Source organism: Mandrillus leucophaeus, unplaced genomic scaffold (genome assembly GCF_000951045.1).
Source record: "Mandrillus leucophaeus isolate KB7577 unplaced genomic scaffold, Mleu.le_1.0 Scaffold411, whole genome shotgun sequence".
NCBI classification, from domain to species: Eukaryota; Metazoa; Chordata; class Mammalia; order Primates; family Cercopithecidae; genus Mandrillus; species Mandrillus leucophaeus.
Window position 1 is genome coordinate 916,700 of NW_012104377.1, and position 22,831 is coordinate 939,530.

Sequence of the window (22,831 nt, forward strand, 5' to 3'; positions counted from 1 at the left end):
GGTGGTGAGGGGCGGCCACAGCCTTTGTGTTAATACACTTCACTCTTAAGTGTCTATCTACCCTGTCTCTATCTTCTCACTCTTGTTATCAAGAAGTAAATGCTGCAGGAAATCGCTGGTCAACACCTGCAGAAAAGCTGGTCCTCACCTGAAAGTTGGAGCTAAACCCAAATACTGGCGATATCAGCAAACTCCAGCATACCTGGAGATATGTGATCAAGAAATAAATGTTTCCTGTTGGTTTTATTATGCAGCATAGTTGTAGCGATAAGTGACAAGTACAATGACAATCAAGTTGGATACCCTTTTTTACTTACCCATTAAGTTTAACTTAAAAAAAATACTCAAAACTTTCTTGCCTAAATATTTCTTACTTTTCTTTCCCCTTCCATTGCTAATCACTGACACTTATGCCAACATCATCTCTTACCTGGACTATTAGTCTCTCTCTCCTTTTTTTTTTTGGCGGGGAGCAGGGGGGGGGGGGGCGTCCCTTCAGGTTCCTACAGTCAAAAGATTGATATTGCTAGAATATAAAAGTGACCTCTTTTCTTTAATCTGTTTAGATTATCTGAGCCTATGGGATAAAATGGCACTTTTTCATTTGGTGGGAGTCTGTATGGTCTAATCTTTGCCTACTTGGCTCAACTTGATATCTCGTCACTTTCCCTTTGTACTGCTGCCACACTGAACTGCTTAAAGTTTCTTAAATATACCATGATGTTTCTTGTTCTCAGGACTTTCCAGATGCCTGAAATGTGTTGGCTCATTGACCTTTTCTATATCTCCAATTTCTATTTTGCTTTCAGATCCTGCTATGGAAGCACATCCTTTCTGAAACCTGACAGCCATCCCCAATTCCCAATTCCAAATGGAATTAAGCAGTATTTCCTCTGTGAGGTTTTTGCATTGAACTCTTTAACATGAGGGTATCAAACAAATACTGAATTAGGCATTTGTATTTTTTCTCCTCTACCACATTATAAACATTGTATAAGGCTGAGAACATGTCTTATTTTACTTTGTATCTCAGTACTTAACACAACATCTGTTGCAGAGTGGGCATTTAGTAAACATGAGCGGAACTAAAATTATTTATTTTGAAATTTGATTTGGAAACATACGTTGCCTCTTTTTTACTCATGAATTTTAGAGATGCATAAACTAGCTCCACATTTGAGGAGTAAATAGTTTTATTAAAAAGACTGATATATTTGTTTCTAATTCAGTTTGATTTCACTGAATTTTATAGACCACATTATTCAGTAATTTTTTTGCAAATGTGGAAATATCAGAGTTGCTTCACAATCAACTTTGTATAGGAAGAACACTAGACATATTGCTAAGTTCTTTATGACAACTTCTTGAATTCCATGGAAATATAAACCAAGCCTGCAGCATGTGAGAAATGTATATATTTCTTGTGTCTAAAGCTATATTTATCCAACATAACAAATGACAAAAGCTTAGAAAGCATCCAGTAAAGATATTTGTCCAAATAGAGAACCATGCTGTCATATCTTAATGAGTCGATGTGAAAAGAAAGAGTTCAAGTACACTAACCTCTAACTTGAAAATTTTAGCTCCGCATCAATAATAACCATAAAAATTCATGAAAATTTGCAATCCAATTGATTGCAATTTTTAAAGATGTAAATATTTTTAAAATGACCATAACTGGCATTCCAAAATGTAAATGCACATTTCAATTTTAATATTCTATGAAAGTCTGGAATAATAAGACAACACAATTTATGAAATGTCATTTAATAACTCATTGCTCTTGAATTAAAGTGACTATCCAATCACCCTATGGTTTTAAAAGCTCTGTTCTTTTGCAAGGATCTAGAAATTTCTTAGGCCACATTTGAACACTCCAGATTTGAGGTTTATACGCATTGCATTTAGAACAAAATGTAAGACCTGCCGAAGTAGTAATTTGCATACTAAACTCTTGGCCTTTGTTATAAGGATACACATTACCTGCACATGTGCCTTTACTATAATTCATACACATCTAATGCACATCTTCTCTCTCACACAGCTCTCAACTTGGCCCACACATTCCTATACATGTACACATGCACACATACATGTAAGGAAACAAAGGCAAGAATGATCAGATTAGATGTCCCTCTCATACTCAAGGAACTACAGTAGTTTGGTAGAGAAATTATAGCTATTGTGTCCTGGTTCAGCTGGCTGAGCTTACACTCATGCAAGTAAAGCACACTTACTTTACATGCAAGTAAAGATGTATCAGATATCTTGATATGTGTGTGTCATGTAGGGGCTGTGTCTTACTCCTGCATTCTCTGTTTTTGGAATGTGGGCATAAGGCACATGTTAGTGAAATATAAATTGCCCCAAAGCATAAGCTCCACCATACAATACTGGGGTTCATATTCTTACCCCAAACTAGTTACCAGCTGGAGATCAAGTTTTTTAATTTTTAATTTTTTATTTTTTTTGTGTGTTCTGTTGCCCAGGCTGGGGCACAGTGGTGTGATCTTGGCTCACTGCAACCTCCACCTCGTGGGTTCAAGCGATTCTCTTGCCTCAGGCTCCCAAGTAGCTGGGATTACAGGTGTGGGCCCCCATGCCCAGCTAATTTTTGTATTTTTAGTAGAGACGGGGTTTCACTATGTTGTACAGGCTGGTCTCAAACTCCTGACCTCGAATGATCCGCCTGCCTTGGCCTCTCAAAGTGCTGGGACTACAGGCGTGAGCCACTGTGCCCAGCCAAGATCAAGTATTTAAATTCCCTGAGCTTCAGTTTTTTCATCAAACTGTTAGGATACCAAACATACTTAGTGGCCGCACATAGAAATAGCACCCTAGATTGTTAATGAGTACTTGCTCATTAATTGATAAAGTTGTCTCAGAAAAGGTCTGGACTTGCTGCCAACCATTACTTTCACAGACTTGCCTGTTTTACAGCTATATGGACAGGTGTTTGAGAATATAAGAAATTAAAACAGAAATAGCCAAGCTTTTTAGTCCATTTTGCTAATTAATATGTCAGAGCTCATAAAGAAGAACTCATCGGCTTTCTTCAGTACTGCATCATCTTAAAGAGCTGGGTCAGCAAAGATCTCTGCAGACAGTCAATACATATTAAAACAGTTCCAAGCAGTAAATCAAAACAAAAAATAAAAAAAATAAAAAAGAAGACACTAAAAGAAGTAAAATTTATAAGCCCTTTCTGTCTGAACATAAAGGAGCATTAAACTATTGGTTGAGGTGTCATTTTAGTAGACAGAAAGAAAATAAGAATTCCTTCTCTGACATATGTTAAGACCCTGTGTTTAACCAAAATTAAAGCATAATAATAATAATAAAGCTTTGCTAAATTTGATGACATTTTCTCTGGATCCTAATGTTCCCTCAGAATATTTAAATCATTTAAAATGGTTTTATTGTTAAAAACATACATTTTTCTGTTTTTTTGTTTGTTTTTTCTCCAGCCATTGCTAGAATTTGAATTTTGTCAGAGTTCAATGAGTGAAACAAGGAAAGAGGTTAAAGATATTTTTGGTTTTTCAAGGCTCTATGAAACTTGTGATTTTTCTTCAAGGAACCAAACAAAGGGTATTTTATTTCTAACTTCTCTGGGCAGGTCTTACCATACCATAGACTTAAATACCTCTCATATGTGGAGGAGGATTCTACCAGCTCAGAAACAGGAGAATCATCCTGCTATCTTCCTTGCCAAGGTAATGAGATGCAGTGCCCTTTTGGAGAAACCCCTGAAATAGGTCCTCAGAGAAATCTCAAGAATACTGGAATAATTCCAGAAGGGGTGAGGGGAACACTACATTTTGGGCCAAAAATGTTAGAAAGATTTATTTTACCTGGGCCTTTGATTGGATCTGAGCTCTGAACTATCAACCATTTAAAAATTAAGCCGAGAAAAGGGTGCCAAAAATATTGTCACAAATTTGGGAGGTACCCAAGCCAGACCAACAGATGGAACTTGACACGAAATGGCTCTTTACAGACTAAGTAGCTGACTCAAGAAATTTTAACTCAGATGAATTTATTAAAATGTTGAATGTCGTCTCGAATAAGAGGCTGGATGACAGATTTAGGTCAGTATACACAATTTAATTTGTTTAACTTCCTGTTGGTCTTGGATAGTATAAAAGCTGCTCACATTTCTATAGCTAAAGAGAAAGAGTGAGAGATTCTTCTTAGCATAAAAAACACACACACACACACACACACAAAAAGTAGCCAGGCACCACGCGCATGCCTGTAATCTCAGCTACTCAGGAGGCTGAGGCAGAAGAATTGCTTGAACCTGGGAGGCAGAGGTTGCAGTGAGTAGAGATTGTGCCACTGCACTCCAGCCTGGGCAACAGAGCAGGACTCTGTCTCAAAAAAAAAAAAAAATCATATTTTAACTTAAATATTCTGAAGATCTGAAGAAAGAATTTGGGAAAGGGGGCAATACTACAACAAAAAGAAGTTAAGTGATTCCTTTTAACAATGGTGAGGTAAGTAGAGATTTATAAGTTAAAATACGATCTGGTAACATGCTTAGTGGTCACAGATGACCTGTAGCCGACTGAGACTACAGGTAAATTTAGATGAATTTAAAAAATGACTTTGTAACTGAAAGAGGTTGTTACAATCAAGAGAACCCTTATCCCTCTGCTGCTGCAGCTGCCGCCGCCACCACCACCACCACCAAATCCCAACGAGACATCCCTTCACGTAAATGCAACGCACAGAGGGGAACTGCGTTTTATGTGAGGGATGAATTCCTGAGGATCATTATGATTCAAGACTAATTTTCCAAAAGAAAGAAATGTAAAAAATTGGGGGAGTGGCCAGGCTCTGTGGCTCATACCTGTAATCCCAGCACTTCAGGAAGCTAAAGCGAGTGGATTGCTTGAGCCCAGAAGAGTTTGACACTAACCTGGGCAACATGGCAAAATCCCATTTCTACAAAAAATAAAAAATAAAAATAATTAGCTGGGTATGGTGGCATGCGCCTGTGGTCCCAGCTATCCGGGAGGCTGAGGTGGAAGGATCACCTGAGCCAGGGAAGTCGAGGCTGCAGTGAGCTGTGATCATGCCATTGCACTCCAGCCTGGGTGACAGAAAGAGATTCTGTCTCAAACACAAAAACCAAAAAAACAAAAAATAGGGAAGGGTATGTTCATAGAGTACATAAATTTTGAACCTTAGTTGAATACTTTCCTCTAATGCTGCTTTGTGCTTTCTCAGAACCGTTTCTAGTGTTTTACAAGATGCTCTCACTTAATGTAACTCTAAAGTATATGATTTTCGGTGATTGTTTAGCCCTTTTCATCGCAGGCCACTTTTGCTCCAAAGTTATCAAGTGTCTGGTTATTTTTCAGCATTTCTACAGATGCCCAGTGAGAAATCTGAAGTAGTGATATGTTATAATAGTACTTAAAAATATAAGAATAGTGCATGTTGGAATAACAGTACATTAGTAACAGAAATATTCTTTAAAACATCAGATGTATTTAAACAGGGTGGTTCATGTGACATAAAGACTGCTGGAACTATTTCTATCAGCTAAAGTGAAGTTGCCATATGGAATTTGCAATGAACCTGTGTGACGGCTTTAAAATTCTGCCATTTTTGACTAAAAAGTTTTTGGAAGGTTATTATTTCAAGTTTTGCACTTAGTATAGTTCTTTATTAATATTTTTATATCACACTGTGCAAAGACAGATTATTGAAATTTACATAAAATGTTATGCCAATATACAAAGATGACAAAGTTCTCATCTTAAAAGAGTGACAAACTTTTAATTGCCACCTAATAGCAGTGTGCTTGGCAATTAGGATTAGAATAAGATTTGATTTCCTGGAAAAAGCCAGAAAATTTATTATTTGCTCATTTTCAAAAACCGAATTGATAAACATTCCGGAAAAGGAAAAGGACTTCAACTTTTTGCCTTGAAGTCTATCCCAGCACACAGAAAAGACTTTTCATCTTCAGGTATTATTTTGTGTGTGTATATATATATACACACACATATATACATATATATGAACTACAAGCAGTAGCATGTATTTAAGATGAAGATATTATAGATTATTCTTGGGATTCCCTGGTCATGATAACTTCCTTCTGAAGTTCCTAAAAATATGTCCAGTAGTAGAGAATTTAATGGAAGAGGATGTTGGGAACAAACAGCATGTGGCAATTTATCACTCCCACAGAAATCTCTTCTTTCACAGTGATCTAACTTCTTAGGCTTTTTATTAGGGAAAGCAAGAAAAAAAATCTAAGAGTTGTGAACCAGCCCTTCCCTGCTGTTATCACAAGAGAATCTGGAGAAAGAAGAAAGAAAAAAAATCATAATCTTGCCCTGGAACATGATGGAGGTAATGAGGCAACAAGGCCACTTACTGCTGAAAACATAATTGGCACACAAACACAGGAGACACTTGGTGATGGGAAAGACTTCTTTGTTTCACCAACGGAGTGATGTTAGCAAATCATAATCCTTCTGTTGTTTGGAGGGGCAATGCTACGAGCAAAATGGACATTTTCTCCTCCAAAATAATGTGCCCCTAGAGGAAAGGGATTACTCCACTATTTGCTAGCTTAGTAGCTTTAAACATTTTCAACTAATGTGAATAAATGATGATGGAGGAAGGCAAAAGGAGTAGGAGGCAGTCTACTTGGCCATGAAGAAACAGCTTGGATTTTAGGAGTGAAGGTAACTCACACATGATAAAGACCTAAGAGACGCTTAGAAATTTTTGTGGACTTTCTAGAGAATATTTAGGGAGCTCATTCATGTCTCTAAAGAAAAATAATGCATACATCCCTGGAAAAATCCACTTTGATGACAGGCAGAAAAAAAAAAGAAAAAAATCCTATTCTTTTTTTGAGGAGAAAAAAATGACCATATCTTTCTTATTCTGGAATCTTTTTTCCTACCACTTAAATATGAAAGTCATCATGGGAAAGAGTCTTGAACTTTCTTGGGTTTTCTTGCAATTTTTTTTAAGTGTTCAGCTGGAGTACAGATTTAAGATTTTTGGTTTTATATATATATTTTTGGAAATCTTTATTCTTTGCTCCCAAACATTCTGAGTCAGCATACATTATGCCACTATGCACACAGCCAAGCAATAATTCATCTTTGTGGAAGTCAGAGACATCTCCTGTATTAATTAGAAAGCCTTTCAGCGACTAGTGGATAGAAACAGGTTCCAACTGCTACTAAAACACAGCCAGTGATTTCCAGGAAGGGGAATATAGTCAGTTACAAGGAATTTCTTACCCGATTTGTGTCCAGCCAATGAGTGAACCTTGCTTTCATCTGGCACTGAGGAGAAGAAATGAAAGAGACAAGGATCAGACCGGCTTGTAAATCAGACAATTTTTAAACAGTAAATTAATATAGATTCATAATAAGTTAAAAATTTTATTGGCAGAGATTTGAGAAACATTTTTTCTTCCAGCCTACCCTGGGGTACCTCACTTTTATTGGTAGATATCTTGAAGAACAGCTATGAATAAGTATGTTTATTGGATCTTTTATGAATATAACTTCATTTTCTCTTTATCTTCTTTATTTTAACTGGGTCGTTGCTTCCATGTTTACAACAGGAGAAACCAAATTCATAGACCCAGAGATGTATACAATATAATAAAATTTTTTCAGCATAACAGCAATACATGTGTTTGTGTCTGTGTGTATATTAAATACTTAAGAATTAGACTTCTGTATCTAGTCAAAATAGAGTAAAAGGGAACAGATTTGTAATCCTCCCCGAAACAATTTTAAAAACTAGACAAAACAAGAAACAATGGCATTCAACAGATTAGACATTAGGCAACAAAATGCAGTGACCCCAAGAGATGGAAAACAAAGGACGTGAACTCCACAATTGCCCCAGCTTATTCTCCGAAGAAAGCCTCCAGGCAGCTGTGCAGGAAAGACAACACCCAAGCAGAACCCAGTGATGGCCCCAGCTTGAGGACACGGTGCTGGCCATCCCAGGAAGCCAAAGAAGACAGAGGTTGCAGAGCAGAGAACCAGAGAGGAAACAGCAATACTATCTTCAGAAAAATCTCTTCATATATTTAGTTGAATACTGATGATCACATGTGTGTAAGAAAATTACCCCAAGAGTTGGCAAAGAACCATCCCAAACTGGAAAAGGAACAGCATGCGAAGTTCACATAGGGCTGGGAATAGTGCCTATTTCCAACAGCCAGAGTGGAAAACTTCATAACTGAAGGGCATCCATTCGAATGTGAAGAAGGGTCTTGCCTCAACAGTGGGGAAAAACTAACTCTAGATTAACAGAGCTCTGATGAAATGGATTCATTTTTAAAAGACACAATTACTGAAGCTCATATAGGAAGAATTAGATAGTATGGGTAGCCCTATAGTAATTTTTTGGGAAAAAAAATGTGTTTATACGTAAAACTTCCCCACAAACAAAACTCTAGGCCCAGATGGCTTCACTGGTGAATTCCACCAAACATTTAAGAAATAAATAAGACCAATTCTACAGAAAATGTATTAGAAAGAGAGAGGATTTCCCAGGCCATTCTATGAGGTTAGTGTTACCCTGATACCAATATCAGGAAAACTACATGATATGAAAACTGCTAACCCATATCCTTCATGAACATAGATGCAAAGTTCTTAATCCTTAGGCATCTCTGCATAGATTATCACTTTCAACAAAAGCTGTTCATTATCATGTGCCACTGTCTATGTTAGTACATAAAATTCTGGTTTCAAGGGTTGAAGCCAGGTGAGGGGAAATTTGCTAATGAGAAGAATCTCTTCCATTTTGCCTAACACTAGATTGATCTCAGGGTAACATGTCCCTTTTTTTCTCTGCCCACAACATTCAGTCTTAATTGACCCAGTTACTATACATAATCTTCCCACTCCCACCTGGCCCTTCTTTTCTAAGCGATTTCTGTATTTTCCAGATAAAAACACTACATATCTGTGATTATTCTGTTCCCAACTGCCTAAAAATATTGTTAGACTTTTTGTTTTATTTCCAGTTGGGAGGTAAGTATTTATAAGGCACCACTTGTGAGCCAAATTCTGTTTTTCTCAGACCTAAAAAGCACTTACATAGAATCAATTTACACTGTAAGTAGAAAAATATTAGAAAACAATGGCAATGATTAAAAATAACCTTAGCAACTAATATTTACTGAGTACTTGTAATATACAGGTTTTATGCTATGCACTTTGTATCTGTTCATTCATTCAATTCTCACAACGACCTGGAAAGTATTATTATTACTATCTTTATGTTACAGATAAAGAAACTGACATATGCCTCATAAATGGAGAAGCCTGAACTTAAATATGGCACTCTTAACCACTCCATTCATTACACTTGTGGTAAGAGTCACAGAACAGTCACTACCTGAGAAATCTGGAATAGAAGACAACACAACTAACTATATGCTAAAAAACTACTCTCTTTATTTGAATATATGCTATTAATAGTTATCTTTCTGTGGTGATCAATCTTAATAAATGTTAGCTATAATTTTGTTTAACATGTTTTGAAATTGATGATTCTGATGGGTTCAAGCTAAAATATCCATTCTCATTCTACAAATGAGAAATCATCTTTCTGAATCGGAATCCTTGTTTGGAAACAACAGTTTTGTGCAAATCATTTTAACTTTCTGTGGCCTCAGTCTCATCATAAGAAGATATTGCTTACCCCACAGGTATGTGGTGATGATTACATGTGCAAATATATGCAAGGTACTTAGAAGACCACAGAGTAAGTGCTTAATAAATATGGACTACTGTCATCACCAATGAGAAACAAAATAGAAAGTCAGACTAACATCATAGCTAGTAATCAGACAGATGTGGGTTGAATGTCAGCATTACCAGGCAAGTTACTAAGCTCTTTTTTTTTTTTTTTGAGACAGAGTTTCGCTCTTGTTGCCCAGGTTGAAGTGCAATGGCACGATCTCGGCTCACTGCAACCTCCACCTTCTGAGTTCAATCGATTCTTCTGCCTCAGCCTCCTGAGTAGCTGGGATTACAGGCACGTGCCACCATGCCTGGCTAATTTTGTATTTTTAGTAGACACAGGGTTTCTCCATGTTGGTCAGGCTGGTCTCAAACTCCTGACCTCAGGTGATCCACCTGCTTTGGCACCCCAAAGTGCCGGGATTACAGGTGTGAGCCACTGCGCCCGACCACTAAGCTCTTTTTTAGCTTTAGTTTCCCCATATGAGAAATGGGGGGAAAAACAGTACAAACAGTACACAGAGAGTTGTGGGAACTAAATGAGAAACAATGTACAAAAGCACTTTGCACAGTTCCAGACACATAATTCTCAATAAATGAAAACATTTGAGAAATGGAAGTTGTGAGAGTGGTAAAGGTGGTGTATTTGATGACGGTTGTGGGGTTTGTGATTTAATTTGCTCAGGATTATAAAGAACTAAAGAGAGAAAATAATCGAGAGCATACTATGCTTCAGCAGGGCACTAGGTGCTTTCACATTGTTATTGTATGGATCAGTACAAAAACATTAGAAAACAATGGCAATGATTAAAAATAACCTTAGCAACTAATATTTACTGAGTACTTGTAATATACAGGTTTTATGCTATGCACTTTGTATCTGTTCATTCATTCAATTCTCACAACGACCTGGAAAGTATTATTATTACTATCTTTATGTTACAGATAAAGAAACTGACATATGCCTCATAAATGGAGAAGCCTGAACTTAAATATGGCACTCTTAACCACTCCATTCATTACACTTGTGGTAAGAGTCACAGAACAGTGAAGCCAAAGAAGACAGAGGTTGCAGAGCAGAGAACCAGAGAGGAAACAGCAATACTATCTTCAGAAAAATCTCTTCATATATTTAGTTGAATACTGATGATCACATGTGTGTAAGAAAATTACCCCAAGAGTTGGCAAAGAACCATCCCAAACTGGAAAAGGAACAGCATGCGAAGTTCACATAGGGCTGGGAATAGTGCCTATTTCCAACAGCCAGAGTGGAAAACTTCATAACTGAAGGGCATCCATTGGAATGTGAAGAAGGGTCTTGCCTCAACAGTGGGGAAAAACTAACTCTAGATTAACAGAGCTCTGATGAAATGGATTCATTTTTAAAAGACACAATTACTGAAGCTCATATAGGAAGAATTAGATAGTATGGGTAGCCCTATAGTAATTTTTTGGGAAAAAAAATGTGTTTATACGTAAAACTTCCCCACAAACAAAACTCTAGGCCCAGATGGCTTCACTGGTGAATTCCACCAAACATTTAAGAAATAAATAAGACCAATTCTACAGAAAATGTATTAGAAAGAGAGAGGATTTCCCAGGCCATTCTATGAGGTTAGTGTTACCCTGATACCAATATCAGGAAAACTACATGATATGAAAACTGCTAACCCATATCCTTCATGAACATAGATGCAAAGTTCTTAATCCTTAGGCATCTCTGCATAGATTATCACTTTCAACAAAAGCTGTTCATTATCATGTGCCACTGTCTATGTTAGTACATAAAATTCTGGTTTCAAGGGTTGAAGCCAGGTGAGGGGAAATTTGCTAATGAGAAGAATCTCTTCCATTTTGCCTAACACTAGATTGATCTCAGGGTAACATGTCCCTTTTTTTCTCTGCCCACAACATTCAGTCTTAATTGACCCAGTTACTATACATAATCTTCCCACTCCCACCTGGCCCTTCTTTTCTAAGCGATTTCTGTATTTTCCAGATAAAAACACTACATATCTGTGATTATTCTGTTCCCAACTGCCTAAAAATATTGTTAGACTTTTTGTTTTATTTCCAGTTGGGAGGTAAGTATTTATAAGGCACCACTTGTGAGCCAAATTCTGTTTTTCTCAGACCTAAAAAGCACTTACATAGAATCAATTTACACTGTAAGTAGAAAAATATTAGAAAACAATGGCAATGATTAAAAATAACCTTAGCAACTAATATTTACTGAGTACTTGTAATATACAGGTTTTATGCTATGCACTTTGTATCTGTTCATTCATTCAATTCTCACAACGACCTGGAAAGTATTATTATTACTATCTTTATGTTACAGATAAAGAAACTGACATATGCCTCATAAATGGAGAAGCCTGAACTTAAATATGGCACTCTTAACCACTCCATTCATTACACTTGTGGTAAGAGTCACAGAACAGTCACTACCTGAGAAATCTGGAATAGAAGACAACACAACTAACTATATGCTAAAAAACTACTCTCTTTATTTGAATATATGCTATTAATAGTTATCTTTCTGTGGTGATCAATCTTAATAAATGTTAGCTATAATTTTGTTTAACATGTTTTGAAATTGATGATTCTGATGGGTTCAAGCTAAAATATCCATTCTCATTCTACAAATGAGAAATCATCTTTCTGAATCGGAATCCTTGTTTGGAAACAACAGTTTTGTGCAAATCATTTTAACTTTCTGTGGCCTCAGTCTCATCATAAGAAGATATTGCTTACCCCACAGGTATGTGGTGATGATTACATGTGCAAATATATGCAAGGTACTTAGAAGACCACAGAGTAAGTGCTTAATAAATATGGACTACTGTCATCACCAATGAGAAACAAAATAGAAAGTCAGACTAACATCATAGCTAGTAATCAGACAGATGTGGGTTGAATGTCAGCATTACCAGGCAAGTTACTAAGCTCTTTTTTTTTTTTTTTGAGACAGAGTTTCGCTCTTGTTGCCCAGGTTGAAGTGCAATGGCACGATCTCGGCTCACTGCAACCTCCACCTTCTGAGTTCAATCGATTCTTCTGCCTCAGCCTCCTGAGTAGCTGGGATTACAGGCACGTGCCACCATGCCTGGCTAATTTTGTATTTTTAGTAGACACAGGGTTTCTCCATGTTGGTCAGGCTGGTCTCAAACTCCTGACCTCAGGTGATCCACCTGCTTTGGCACCCCAAAGTGCCGGGATTACAGGTGTGAGCCACTGCGCCCGACCACTAAGCTCTTTTTTAGCTTTAGTTTCCCCATATGAGAAATGGGGGGAAAAACAGTACAAACAGTACACAGAGAGTTGTGGGAACTAAATGAGAAACAATGTACAAAAGCACTTTGCACAGTTCCAGACACATAATTCTCAATAAATGAAAACATTTGAGAAATGGAAGTTGTGAGAGTGGTAAAGGTGGTGTATTTGATGACGGTTGTGGGGTTTGTGATTTAATTTGCTCAGGATTATAAAGAACTAAAGAGAGAAAATAATCGAGAGCATACTATGCTTCAGCAGGGCACTAGGTGCTTTCACATTGTTATTGTATGGATCATTCCCCAACCGCAACAGATATGATCTAGCAGTTTACCTGGCTCCTGAATCATTCTGCAGTGGAAGACAGGCAATGAAAGTACAGTAGACTGTATGGTTTTATTATGTGTAGTCATTCAGAAGAAGGGATTCATACAAAGGTAAGGCTTTTGTTGTTTTGTTTATATCTTTTTAAAAAAAATCTAAGCTGATTTAAGTACTTGCAAATTCCCTGGCCATATTAGGCTTAACAAATTATCTTCTTAACTTTTTGGCTGAATAATATTTATTATTTCTTATACTTATCATTATTTTAATTGACAATTTGAAATTATCTCGAACACTAATATAAACTATTTGAAAAACATTGCAGAAAATCCAAATGGGTGATAGGCATAAAAATTAGAGGCCTTTCTCCAAAATATTCACTGACACAGATGTCTATCTTTAGGACAGAAGATAAATGAATAAACATAATGGAAAAGAGAGGGAACCGTAATGACTTAATTGATAGAATACATTTTATTTAAAAGGTTAAATTTGGAACAATCATCTTTTATACACATGCTTAGTGCTGGGAAGTAATTTAAATAACAGTAGCAAATGAGAAAATGAGGTAAAATTACACATGCCACCAAGTTGTTTTTTTTTTTTTAAATGGCAAGTGTTATAATTAATACCCAACTTCCTTTATAACTCACATTACCTTAGAGCTACTATTAAAATTATCTCTTGGGGCTGAAGCTTAAGTCTAGTAGTTTCACTGCATAATATTTAGCACAGTGATTGGAATGGTAGCGATATGAAATACGACAGGTGTGTCATTTTAAACAAAGGACTTATTTACAAGAGATTGAAAAATAAATGGGCCTGGTGTGGGAAAGGTCTTTGATTCCAAAACGGTAAAGTATTAATTCAAAACAATGAGTAAGAGAGTGCTGATGGAGCAAGAGTCTTAAGTTTCTTGTTCTAGTTCTGATGACAGAATTTTTTCTCCTTTTCTTTCTTCTTTCTTTTGAAAAAAGTATTTGTATTTACAGGTTATTTCATTGCCTTTCTTATCCTTCAGTTTTACCCAAAGACTGGTACTACTTGCTCTTGATTATCTTAAATGGATATTATAATAATTGAAGAGATACCAATGAAATGCTCAGGTTTCTGAAGCTGCAATTCATAAATATTTTTATAACTGTTATTTTATTATAACCATTATTACATACTTAGAGGGTACCATGGACTGCCTCCTCTTGATCTTTCTTCAGATTTATTTAGATATTAGGATTTCTACACTAACTTCATGCTTCCTCATATTCAATTCAAGATTGATGTACATTATTTTACCTAATTATCATAAGGTACTTAATAAAGAGGACACTCTTTGGCTGGGAAGACTGTTAATTTTCTGGTGTGTTCTCTGATTCAGGGAGACTTGTTTGAGAAACATAGCAACCTCATGGCCTATGTTTCTAGTTCTCCTGGTTGTAAGCCTTTGAAGCTAATTAGAACTGCCCAGTATCAATGGCATCTTTTAAAAAAGCATAAATAAACAGTCTGTGTCTTTTCACTTACTTTCAACCAGTTCATCATTAGAATTGAGAGAAAGAAAATACAGGGGGAAAAGTCTATGAAAAAGATGGCACTCTGAGAACTAGTTAGTGGCAAACATCAAAGTGCACATAATACTTACACACATTGGCTTCCCAGTAGGATACATTTATATTAATATAGTGATCACTTAAAGTGTTTTATTATTTTGTCAAGCTTTCTTATACACTTCAAATGCATTCTCACTGGGGGAAAACAATCCCCTTGCTTATTGATAGCATTTGATACGCATTCTATAACGTAAGTGACTATTAGGGACTACACTTGCTTAATAAAAATTTGCAGAACAGTGGCAGATTTGGTGAGTTAATGGGCCCCAGATGCTCTTCTTATGCTGACAGAAGATGGTGTATTGCTATCATGCACAAATCTCTTCAGATAAGAATTGCCGTCAGCTACAGTTATTCTTTTTTAGAATGCCAACACTATATCACGAATGGGGAATATGCAAATGTGTTCAGATTCTCACTATTCATATTGAGATACTTTGAGGCAAAGTATCACTCTAAAATATGATGCAATGGTAGTCTTATATAGATAACTCCATTTCATTTAATTTTTGATTTCCATATCTTTGAAATAATAGAGACTGCAATTTTGAAGTTGATGTTTGGCACAATAAAAATACAACTTCTAATGAGGCTATAAATACTTCTCTTTGGATAGTTTGCTAGGAAACTAAATATCAAGTAATCCCTTAACAGTTAATAAATTTGTTTTCAAGAGTTGTTCCTTCAGAACTTAAAAAAATTGATGTAGTTGCCAATATTAAAAATCAATTTTCCTCTCCTTTAGCAGATCAATTTCTGTACCACTGATTGATTTCCAGAATTTCTAAGGAATGCAAACCCGTTTCAAATTGTAAATTAAGTTTCTTCCTGAGCAACCATGAACTATTACTGCATTAATCTATAGTGTTTTCATATGTCAATGACAATTTGGCATAATGATTCTGCTTAGGAAGACTTTTTGAGTTTTCAGCACTGTGAGTTTTCATGTGTTAAAAAATTCTTCCATCTCTTGAAACACACACACACACAAACACACACACACACACACACACAAAGCAAGGCTTTTGCTGAAAAGGGGGCTAGGGAATTAGTAGAAGATCATGGTGCAAACGTTTATCTCATTTATCTTAGCAAGCTTTCCCAAAAGCACTGTGCTGCATCTCGAATGTGCTGCAGCTCTGACAGTAAGCTAATCAGAACTCTGCAGCTGAAATTTTCTTCCAATATCACAATGCATCCCTCAGCCATAGGATAAAAAATGTTACATAGGGTAAAAAAGGAAGGCCCATTCCCCTCATCATTATCCAGCTATCCATATATTCACAACTCTTTGGTGATCTCTTTAAAATTCCTCTTCTTTCTCCATGAACCTCAGAAAGTCTTAAATTGAAAGTTGTGAAAATCCAATACTTTTCATATGTTCTTATACTGTCATCTTTAGCTCATTAAAGAGTATTAAAAAATCCAAATAATTTCTTCATAAATTTATTAATTTGTTTTAATCCATTCAGTACACACCGTTTTTCTTAAAAGAATCAGACACTCAACCCCATGGTCTAATGAGGAGATACAAATGACATATTTGTTAGAATGAAATATGTTAAATAGTTTAATAAAGAAAAAGATATGCTTCAGGAACAGTGGAAGGTCAGAGAGACACGAAGGTTCACAAAGACAATAAAGGTTTTAGGTGAATAATTACTTGCGTCAATTAATCTGGGAGGAGCAAAAATAACTTCAAGCACCTAGAACATCTTTACTCCTGGGGAAGGGAGTAGCATGAAGAAAAAAAAAGAAAAAAGAAAGAAAGAAAGATCCCAAGCTTTGACTTTAAAAGGCCTTGGATTCTGATGCTAATTACTGAGTCTTTTTTCAAGCTTACTGAACTTATTTGTAAAATGTAGATAAAGCCTCACAGGATGAGACAACTTGATGTAAAAATTTATCATGAAACCTAACAGAAGTAGGTGTTCACAAATAGACTATGATAGACTTTCACATCTCACCACTTTTGCCAGTTTTTCTGTACTATAGCACATCATATATATATAATATATATATATTTATATGATATATAATACATATTTATATATAAATACATATAATATATATTATATAGGTATATATAATGTATTAGATAAATATATAATATATATTTTATATAATTTTATATATATGTATTTTTTTGAGATGGAGTTTTTTGAGATGGAGATTTAGTTTTTTACACCTGTTGCCCAGGCTGTAGTGCAATGGTGCGATCTTGGCTCACTGCAACCTCCGCCTCCTGGGTTTAAGTGATTCTCCTGCCTCAGCTCCCCAAGTAGCTGGGATTACAGGGGCCCGCCACCATGCCTAGCTAATTTTTGTATTTTTAGTAGAGATGGGGTTTCACCATGTTGGTCAGGCTGATCTCGAATCCCTGACCTCAGGTGATACGCCCACATTGGCCTCCCAAAGGGCTGGGATTACAGGCGTGAGCCACTGCGCCTGGCCCAGATATCTTTTTTTAGTTACTGTTTTTAAATAGAATTTTACCTTACTATTCAACATTAAACATTTTTACATAATACAAATCTAAAGATTTTTATTTATTTAAAAAATTTAGAGACAGGGATTTTGCTATGTTGCCCTGGCTGGACTCAAATTCCTGCACTCAAGTGATCCTCCTGCCTCAGCAACCCAAGTAGATGAAATGACAGCCGGTGCCACTGCACCCGGCTATAGAAGTAGATTTTTAAGTAGGCCATGCAACTTTGTACTTAGGTACAAATTGTAAGCAACACATAGTATTTCTTCTGAATTGCAAATATCTCAATTATTTGCGCACGGGTCTGTTTCACATTAAACACCTGCAGCAGGGCATATGTCTTGTTTTTCCATTTCAGCCTAGTATCATGTCTAGCATCCCTCAGGTACTCATTAATGTCTGCTGAGTGAATGAATGCGGCACGTCTAAGAATAAAGAAATGACAGCACATTTGGGCACGTCCATTCAGCAAAGGGTTCTAGACTCATGAATGAGACAACCGTTCATTGTGAGATATATATAATTATAGGAATGGTGTAGTATAAATGTGTTTAAACACTGTAAAATTCTTCTGGCAGAATTTTCAGACAAGTTCCTAGCAAGGAAGGGTAGGAGAAGGTAACTGGGGTCTGATTCTGGGACAGGTCGAAATAAAGACCGAAATGTAACAGAACTGTTTGGAATAAATATAATTCACTTGTATTTTGAGTAATGAACTGTAGAAATATAGAAAAACACATGATTAGCAGGCTAGTCTCACTCTGCTGTCTTTCTCTCGGTATATATGACTGACCACTAGGGCAGTGGTTAGTCTCTCTATTTTTTGGCTTGTTGGCACTAATCACACTCTTGTTCTTCATATAGTATGCCTGAAATAGCAGTTCCCTCTGTTTATAGAAAAATCACATTATATTTCCAAAAACACTCAACACTTCGTACAAACAGCTCTTCTTTCAACCTGCAAATGTTATGAGTTTCTAAAGCTGTAAATACAGGAAATAAATGTCTTTCTGGTATGACAACTTCAGAAAAAGGCCAAGAACAGAAATACTAGCTTTAAAAATTGCTTTTACTAAATATTAAAGCACGAAAAAACGCTGATATGTGTAAGGTATAAAGGATAACAATTGGCTGGGTGTGGTGGCTCCCACCTGTAATCCCAGCACTTTGGGAGGCCGAGTTGGGTGGATCATCTGAGGTCAGGAGTTCAAGACCAGCCTGGCCAACGTGGTGAAACCCCGTCTCTACTAAAAATACAAAAAAAATTAGCTGGCATGGTGGTACAGGCCTGTAATTCCAGCTACTTGGGAGGCTAAGGCAGGTGAATTGCTTGAACCCGGGAGGCGGAGGTTGCAATGAGCACAGATTGCGCCATTGCACTCCAGCCTGGGCGACAAGGGCAAAACTCTGGTTTTTTTTTTTTTTTTTTTTTTTTTTTTTTTTTTTTTTTAAAAGGGATTAAGTAAACACTGTGTATCAACCACTGTGTTTAAGAAAAATATTATTTTACCTCTGAAACACTATGGGTGTTTCAACGCGATGCCATTCCTTTCCCTCTTTGTTCAGAGGTAACCACAATCCTGAATTTTATACTTTATAATTCTCTTGCACTTCTTTATACCACAAATGTGTCCCCAAATAGTACTCTTTAAATGTGTATCTTTCATTAAATGACATTAGATTCTATCAAATATTTTTTGTGTCCACTGATGTGACTGATGTCACTGTGACTGATCACACAGTCATGTCACTAACATGTTGTGTCCACTGTATGATCATACAGTCATGCTTTTTCTGTTCTAGTCTGTTAATACGTGTCCATTGATCAATTTCAAATGCTAAACTCACATTGTATTCCTGGGATAAAATGTTCTTGGTCACGATATATTATCTTTTTTATATATTGTTGGGTTCAATTCACTAAACTTTTATTAGTTATTTTTGAGGGTGGCTTGGACAAATTTATTTTCTCACATTTCTGGAGGCTAGAAGTCCAAGATCAACCTGTCAGCAGAGCTGATTTCTCCTGGGGTTCCTCTCCTTGGCTCGTAGATGGCTGTCTTCTTCCTGTGTCTTCACACAGTCTTTTATCTGTGTGTTTTGCCAAATTTTACATCAATTCAAGAAGGATATCACCCTAAATTTTTTTTTCTAATGTCCTTGTCTGATTTTGGTATCAGAGTAATGTTGGCTTCATAGAATGAGTTGGGGAAGTATTCACTCCTCTTTATTTATCTGGAAGAATGTCTGTAGAATTGTTATTATTTCTTTTTATGAAACACGTCAAATTTGCCAGTGAAGTCATTTGTACCTGGAGTTTCCTGTGTGGGAAAGTATTTAGCTGTAGTTCAGTTTCTTTAATACCTACAAGGTAGCCACACTGTTCATTTCTTCTTGCATGAATTTGATCATTGGAATCTTTCAAAATCTCTGTCCATTACATTTTAGTTGTCAAATTTATTGTGCATAATATTGCCTTAACATCCTTTGAATATTTGTGAAATCTGTACTGATGTTCCCTCTCTCAATCATAATAATGTTCATGTCTTGTTTTATATTATGCTAATCAGTCTAGTTAATGGTTTATTGACTTTATATAAGAAAACTAGCATTTGGTTTCAATGATTTTACCAAAATTTTTCTAATGGGTTGATTTGTGTTCTAATTTCTATTTCTCTTCTTATGCTTAATTTGGATTGAATTTACAGTAAGTCTCCCCTTATCCATGGTTCTGCCGTCTTTGGTTTCAGTTACCTATGGTCAATCATGGTCTAAAATAGTAAATGGAAAATTCAAGAAATAAACAATTCATACATTTTAAACTGTGCACTGTTCTGAGCAGTGTGATGAAATCTTGTGCCATCTTGCTTCACTGCACTCAAACCATTAATCATCCCCTTTGTGCAGAATAGTCACACTGTATATGTACCTGTGTATTAGTCACTTAGTAAGCATTCTGGTTATCAGATCAACTGTGGTGTATAGTACTACCCTCTACAGTGCTATGGGGCTCAGAACTATACTCAGTTTCAGGCATCCACTGGGGGTTTTGGGGCATATCCCCTGTAGACAAGGGGGGATGGAGACTACTGCACTCTTCTTTTTCTATTTTCTTTCTTTTTTTTTAAAGACAGGTTCTTATTCTCATTGCCCAGGCTGGAGTGCAGTGGTGGATCTCAGCTCACTGCAGCCTCGACTTCCCAGACTCGGGTGTTTCTCCCACCTAAACCTCCCGAGTAGCTAGGACTACAGGCAAATGCCACCACGCCTGGCTAACTTTTTGTATTTTCAGTATAGATGGGGTCTCGTCATGTTACCCAGGCTGGTCTCAAACTCCTAGGCTCAAGTGATCTGCCCACCTCAGCCTCTCAAATTGCTGTGATTACAGGTGTGAGGCATTTCACACAGCCTCTTTTACTATTTTCTTAAAGTGAAAGCTGAGGTCATTTATTTGAAATATTTCTTCCTTTTCCAAGTTCAGTGTTATAAACTATCCTCTTAGTGACATCTCACAATTTTTCTTATCCCACAAATTTTGATAGGTAGTGTTTTTATTTTCATTTAGTTCAAATACTTTCTAATTTCTCTCTGGCTTCCTTCTTTGATCCATGTGTTATTAAGAAGTACATAATTTATTTTCCAAGTATTTGCAGATTCTCCAGATTTCTCTCTGCTATTGAATTCTAATTTAATTCTACTATGGTGACAGAATATATGTTGTATGACTTGAATTCTTTTAAAACTTTTAAGACTTTTTAATAGTCCAGAATATGGTTTGTCCTGTTAAATGTTCTATGCGCTCTTGAAAAAAAAAAGTGTATTCAGTTGTTGTGTGGAGTGTTCCATAAATGTTAATTAGGTCAAGATAGTTGATAATATTGTTCAAATCTTCTATAGCCTTACTGATTTTTTGGTGTACTTGTTCTATCAATTATTGAGACACAGTGTCAAAATCTTTGACTATAACTTTGGATTTGCCTATTTTTCCTGTTGTTTAATGTATTTTTCTCTCATTTTTTGAAGCAGTACTATTAGCTACATAAGCATTTAGAATAATTATATTGTTTTGATGATTTGGATCCATTAAAGCTATGAAAGGACTTTTTGGTAATATTTTTCTGAAATCTACTTTCTCTGATACCAATGTGGCCATTCTAGTAGTCTCCTGATTAATGTTAGCAGGGTATATCTTTTTCCTTCCTTTTACTTTTAACTTACTTGTGTCTTTATATTTAAAGTGGGTCTTGTAGGCAGCATATGCTTGTGACTCACTTTTTTAGTGTGAGACAAAAAAAGTAAGGGTCTTGCTGTGGTGCCCATGTTGGAGTGCAATACCATGATCATAGCTCACTGTAGCCTTGAACTCCTGGGCTCAAGTGATCCTCCTGCCTCAGCCTCCCAAAGTGCTGGGATTACAGGCATGAGCTACCACTTCTGGCCATGACTTGCCTTTTTTATCCAATTGACCATCTCTGCCTTTTATGGTCTAACATATACATTTAATGTGACTATTGTTATGGTTGATCTTGAACATACTGTTTTGCTATTGTCCTTTCTGTTCTTTCTTCCCTTTCCCCTAGTCTGCCTTCTTCTGGGTATTTTTCATATGATTATTTGAGTGTTCTTTTGTTATTATGCGTATCTTACAATAGTATATAGACTTACAGACAGTACTTCAACTTAAAATGGTTCAATGTATGATTTTTTGGCTTAGAAATATCAATATGCATTAAGTAGAAACATATTTTAAGTAACCATGCAACCATATAACCATTCTGTTGTCACTTTCAGTACAGTATCCAATAAATTACATTAGATTTTCAACAGTATATTGTAAAATAGGCTTTGTGTTAGATGATTTTGCCCAACTGTAGGGTAATATAAGTTTTCTGAGCACTTGCACTTGTAAGGCAGGCTAAACTAAGCTATGATGTTTGGTAGCAATGTATTTTTGACTTATACTATTTTCAACTTAATGATAGGCTTATTGGAATGTTAGAAAAAATAATATATTTTATATGTCTTAAAAACCCCATTCTACATTGTCATTATTTTTGTTTAAACAATTAACCTTATATTTAAACAGGAAAAATTTTAAAACACATTCATCCTAGTAATTCTAATTTCTGATTATCTTCATTTATGTAGATTCATATTTTTATCTGGTAACATTTTTCTTCTACCAGAAAGCCTTCTTTTAATGTGTCATACAGTGTACCTGTTAGTGATTTACTCTTTCAACTTTTGTATTTCTGGAAAATCCTTTGTTTTTTTTTTTTTTTGAAAAATGTTTTTGCTAAAGAATTCCAGTTGAATAGTATTTTTCTTTCAATACTTTAAAGATATTGTTACACAATGATACCTTCGTATTTTTCCTGTGAGAA

At 36.0% G+C, this 22,831-nt stretch overlaps 1 protein-coding gene across 4 annotated transcripts in view; it reads right to left on the reverse strand.

Annotated features, from left to right (window-relative positions):
• PARD3B (par-3 family cell polarity regulator beta) overlaps positions 1-22,831 on the reverse strand; it is a 1,095,780-nt gene that overhangs the window by 375,310 nt on the left and 697,639 nt on the right. For all 4 annotated transcript variants that reach the window (XM_011992473.1, XM_011992474.1, XM_011992475.1 and 1 more), the window contains one exon: positions 7,281-7,325. In XM_011992473.1, coding sequence (XP_011847863.1) covers positions 7,281-7,325 — 45 coding nt within the window. The remainder of the gene's footprint in view (positions 1-7,280; positions 7,326-22,831) is intronic.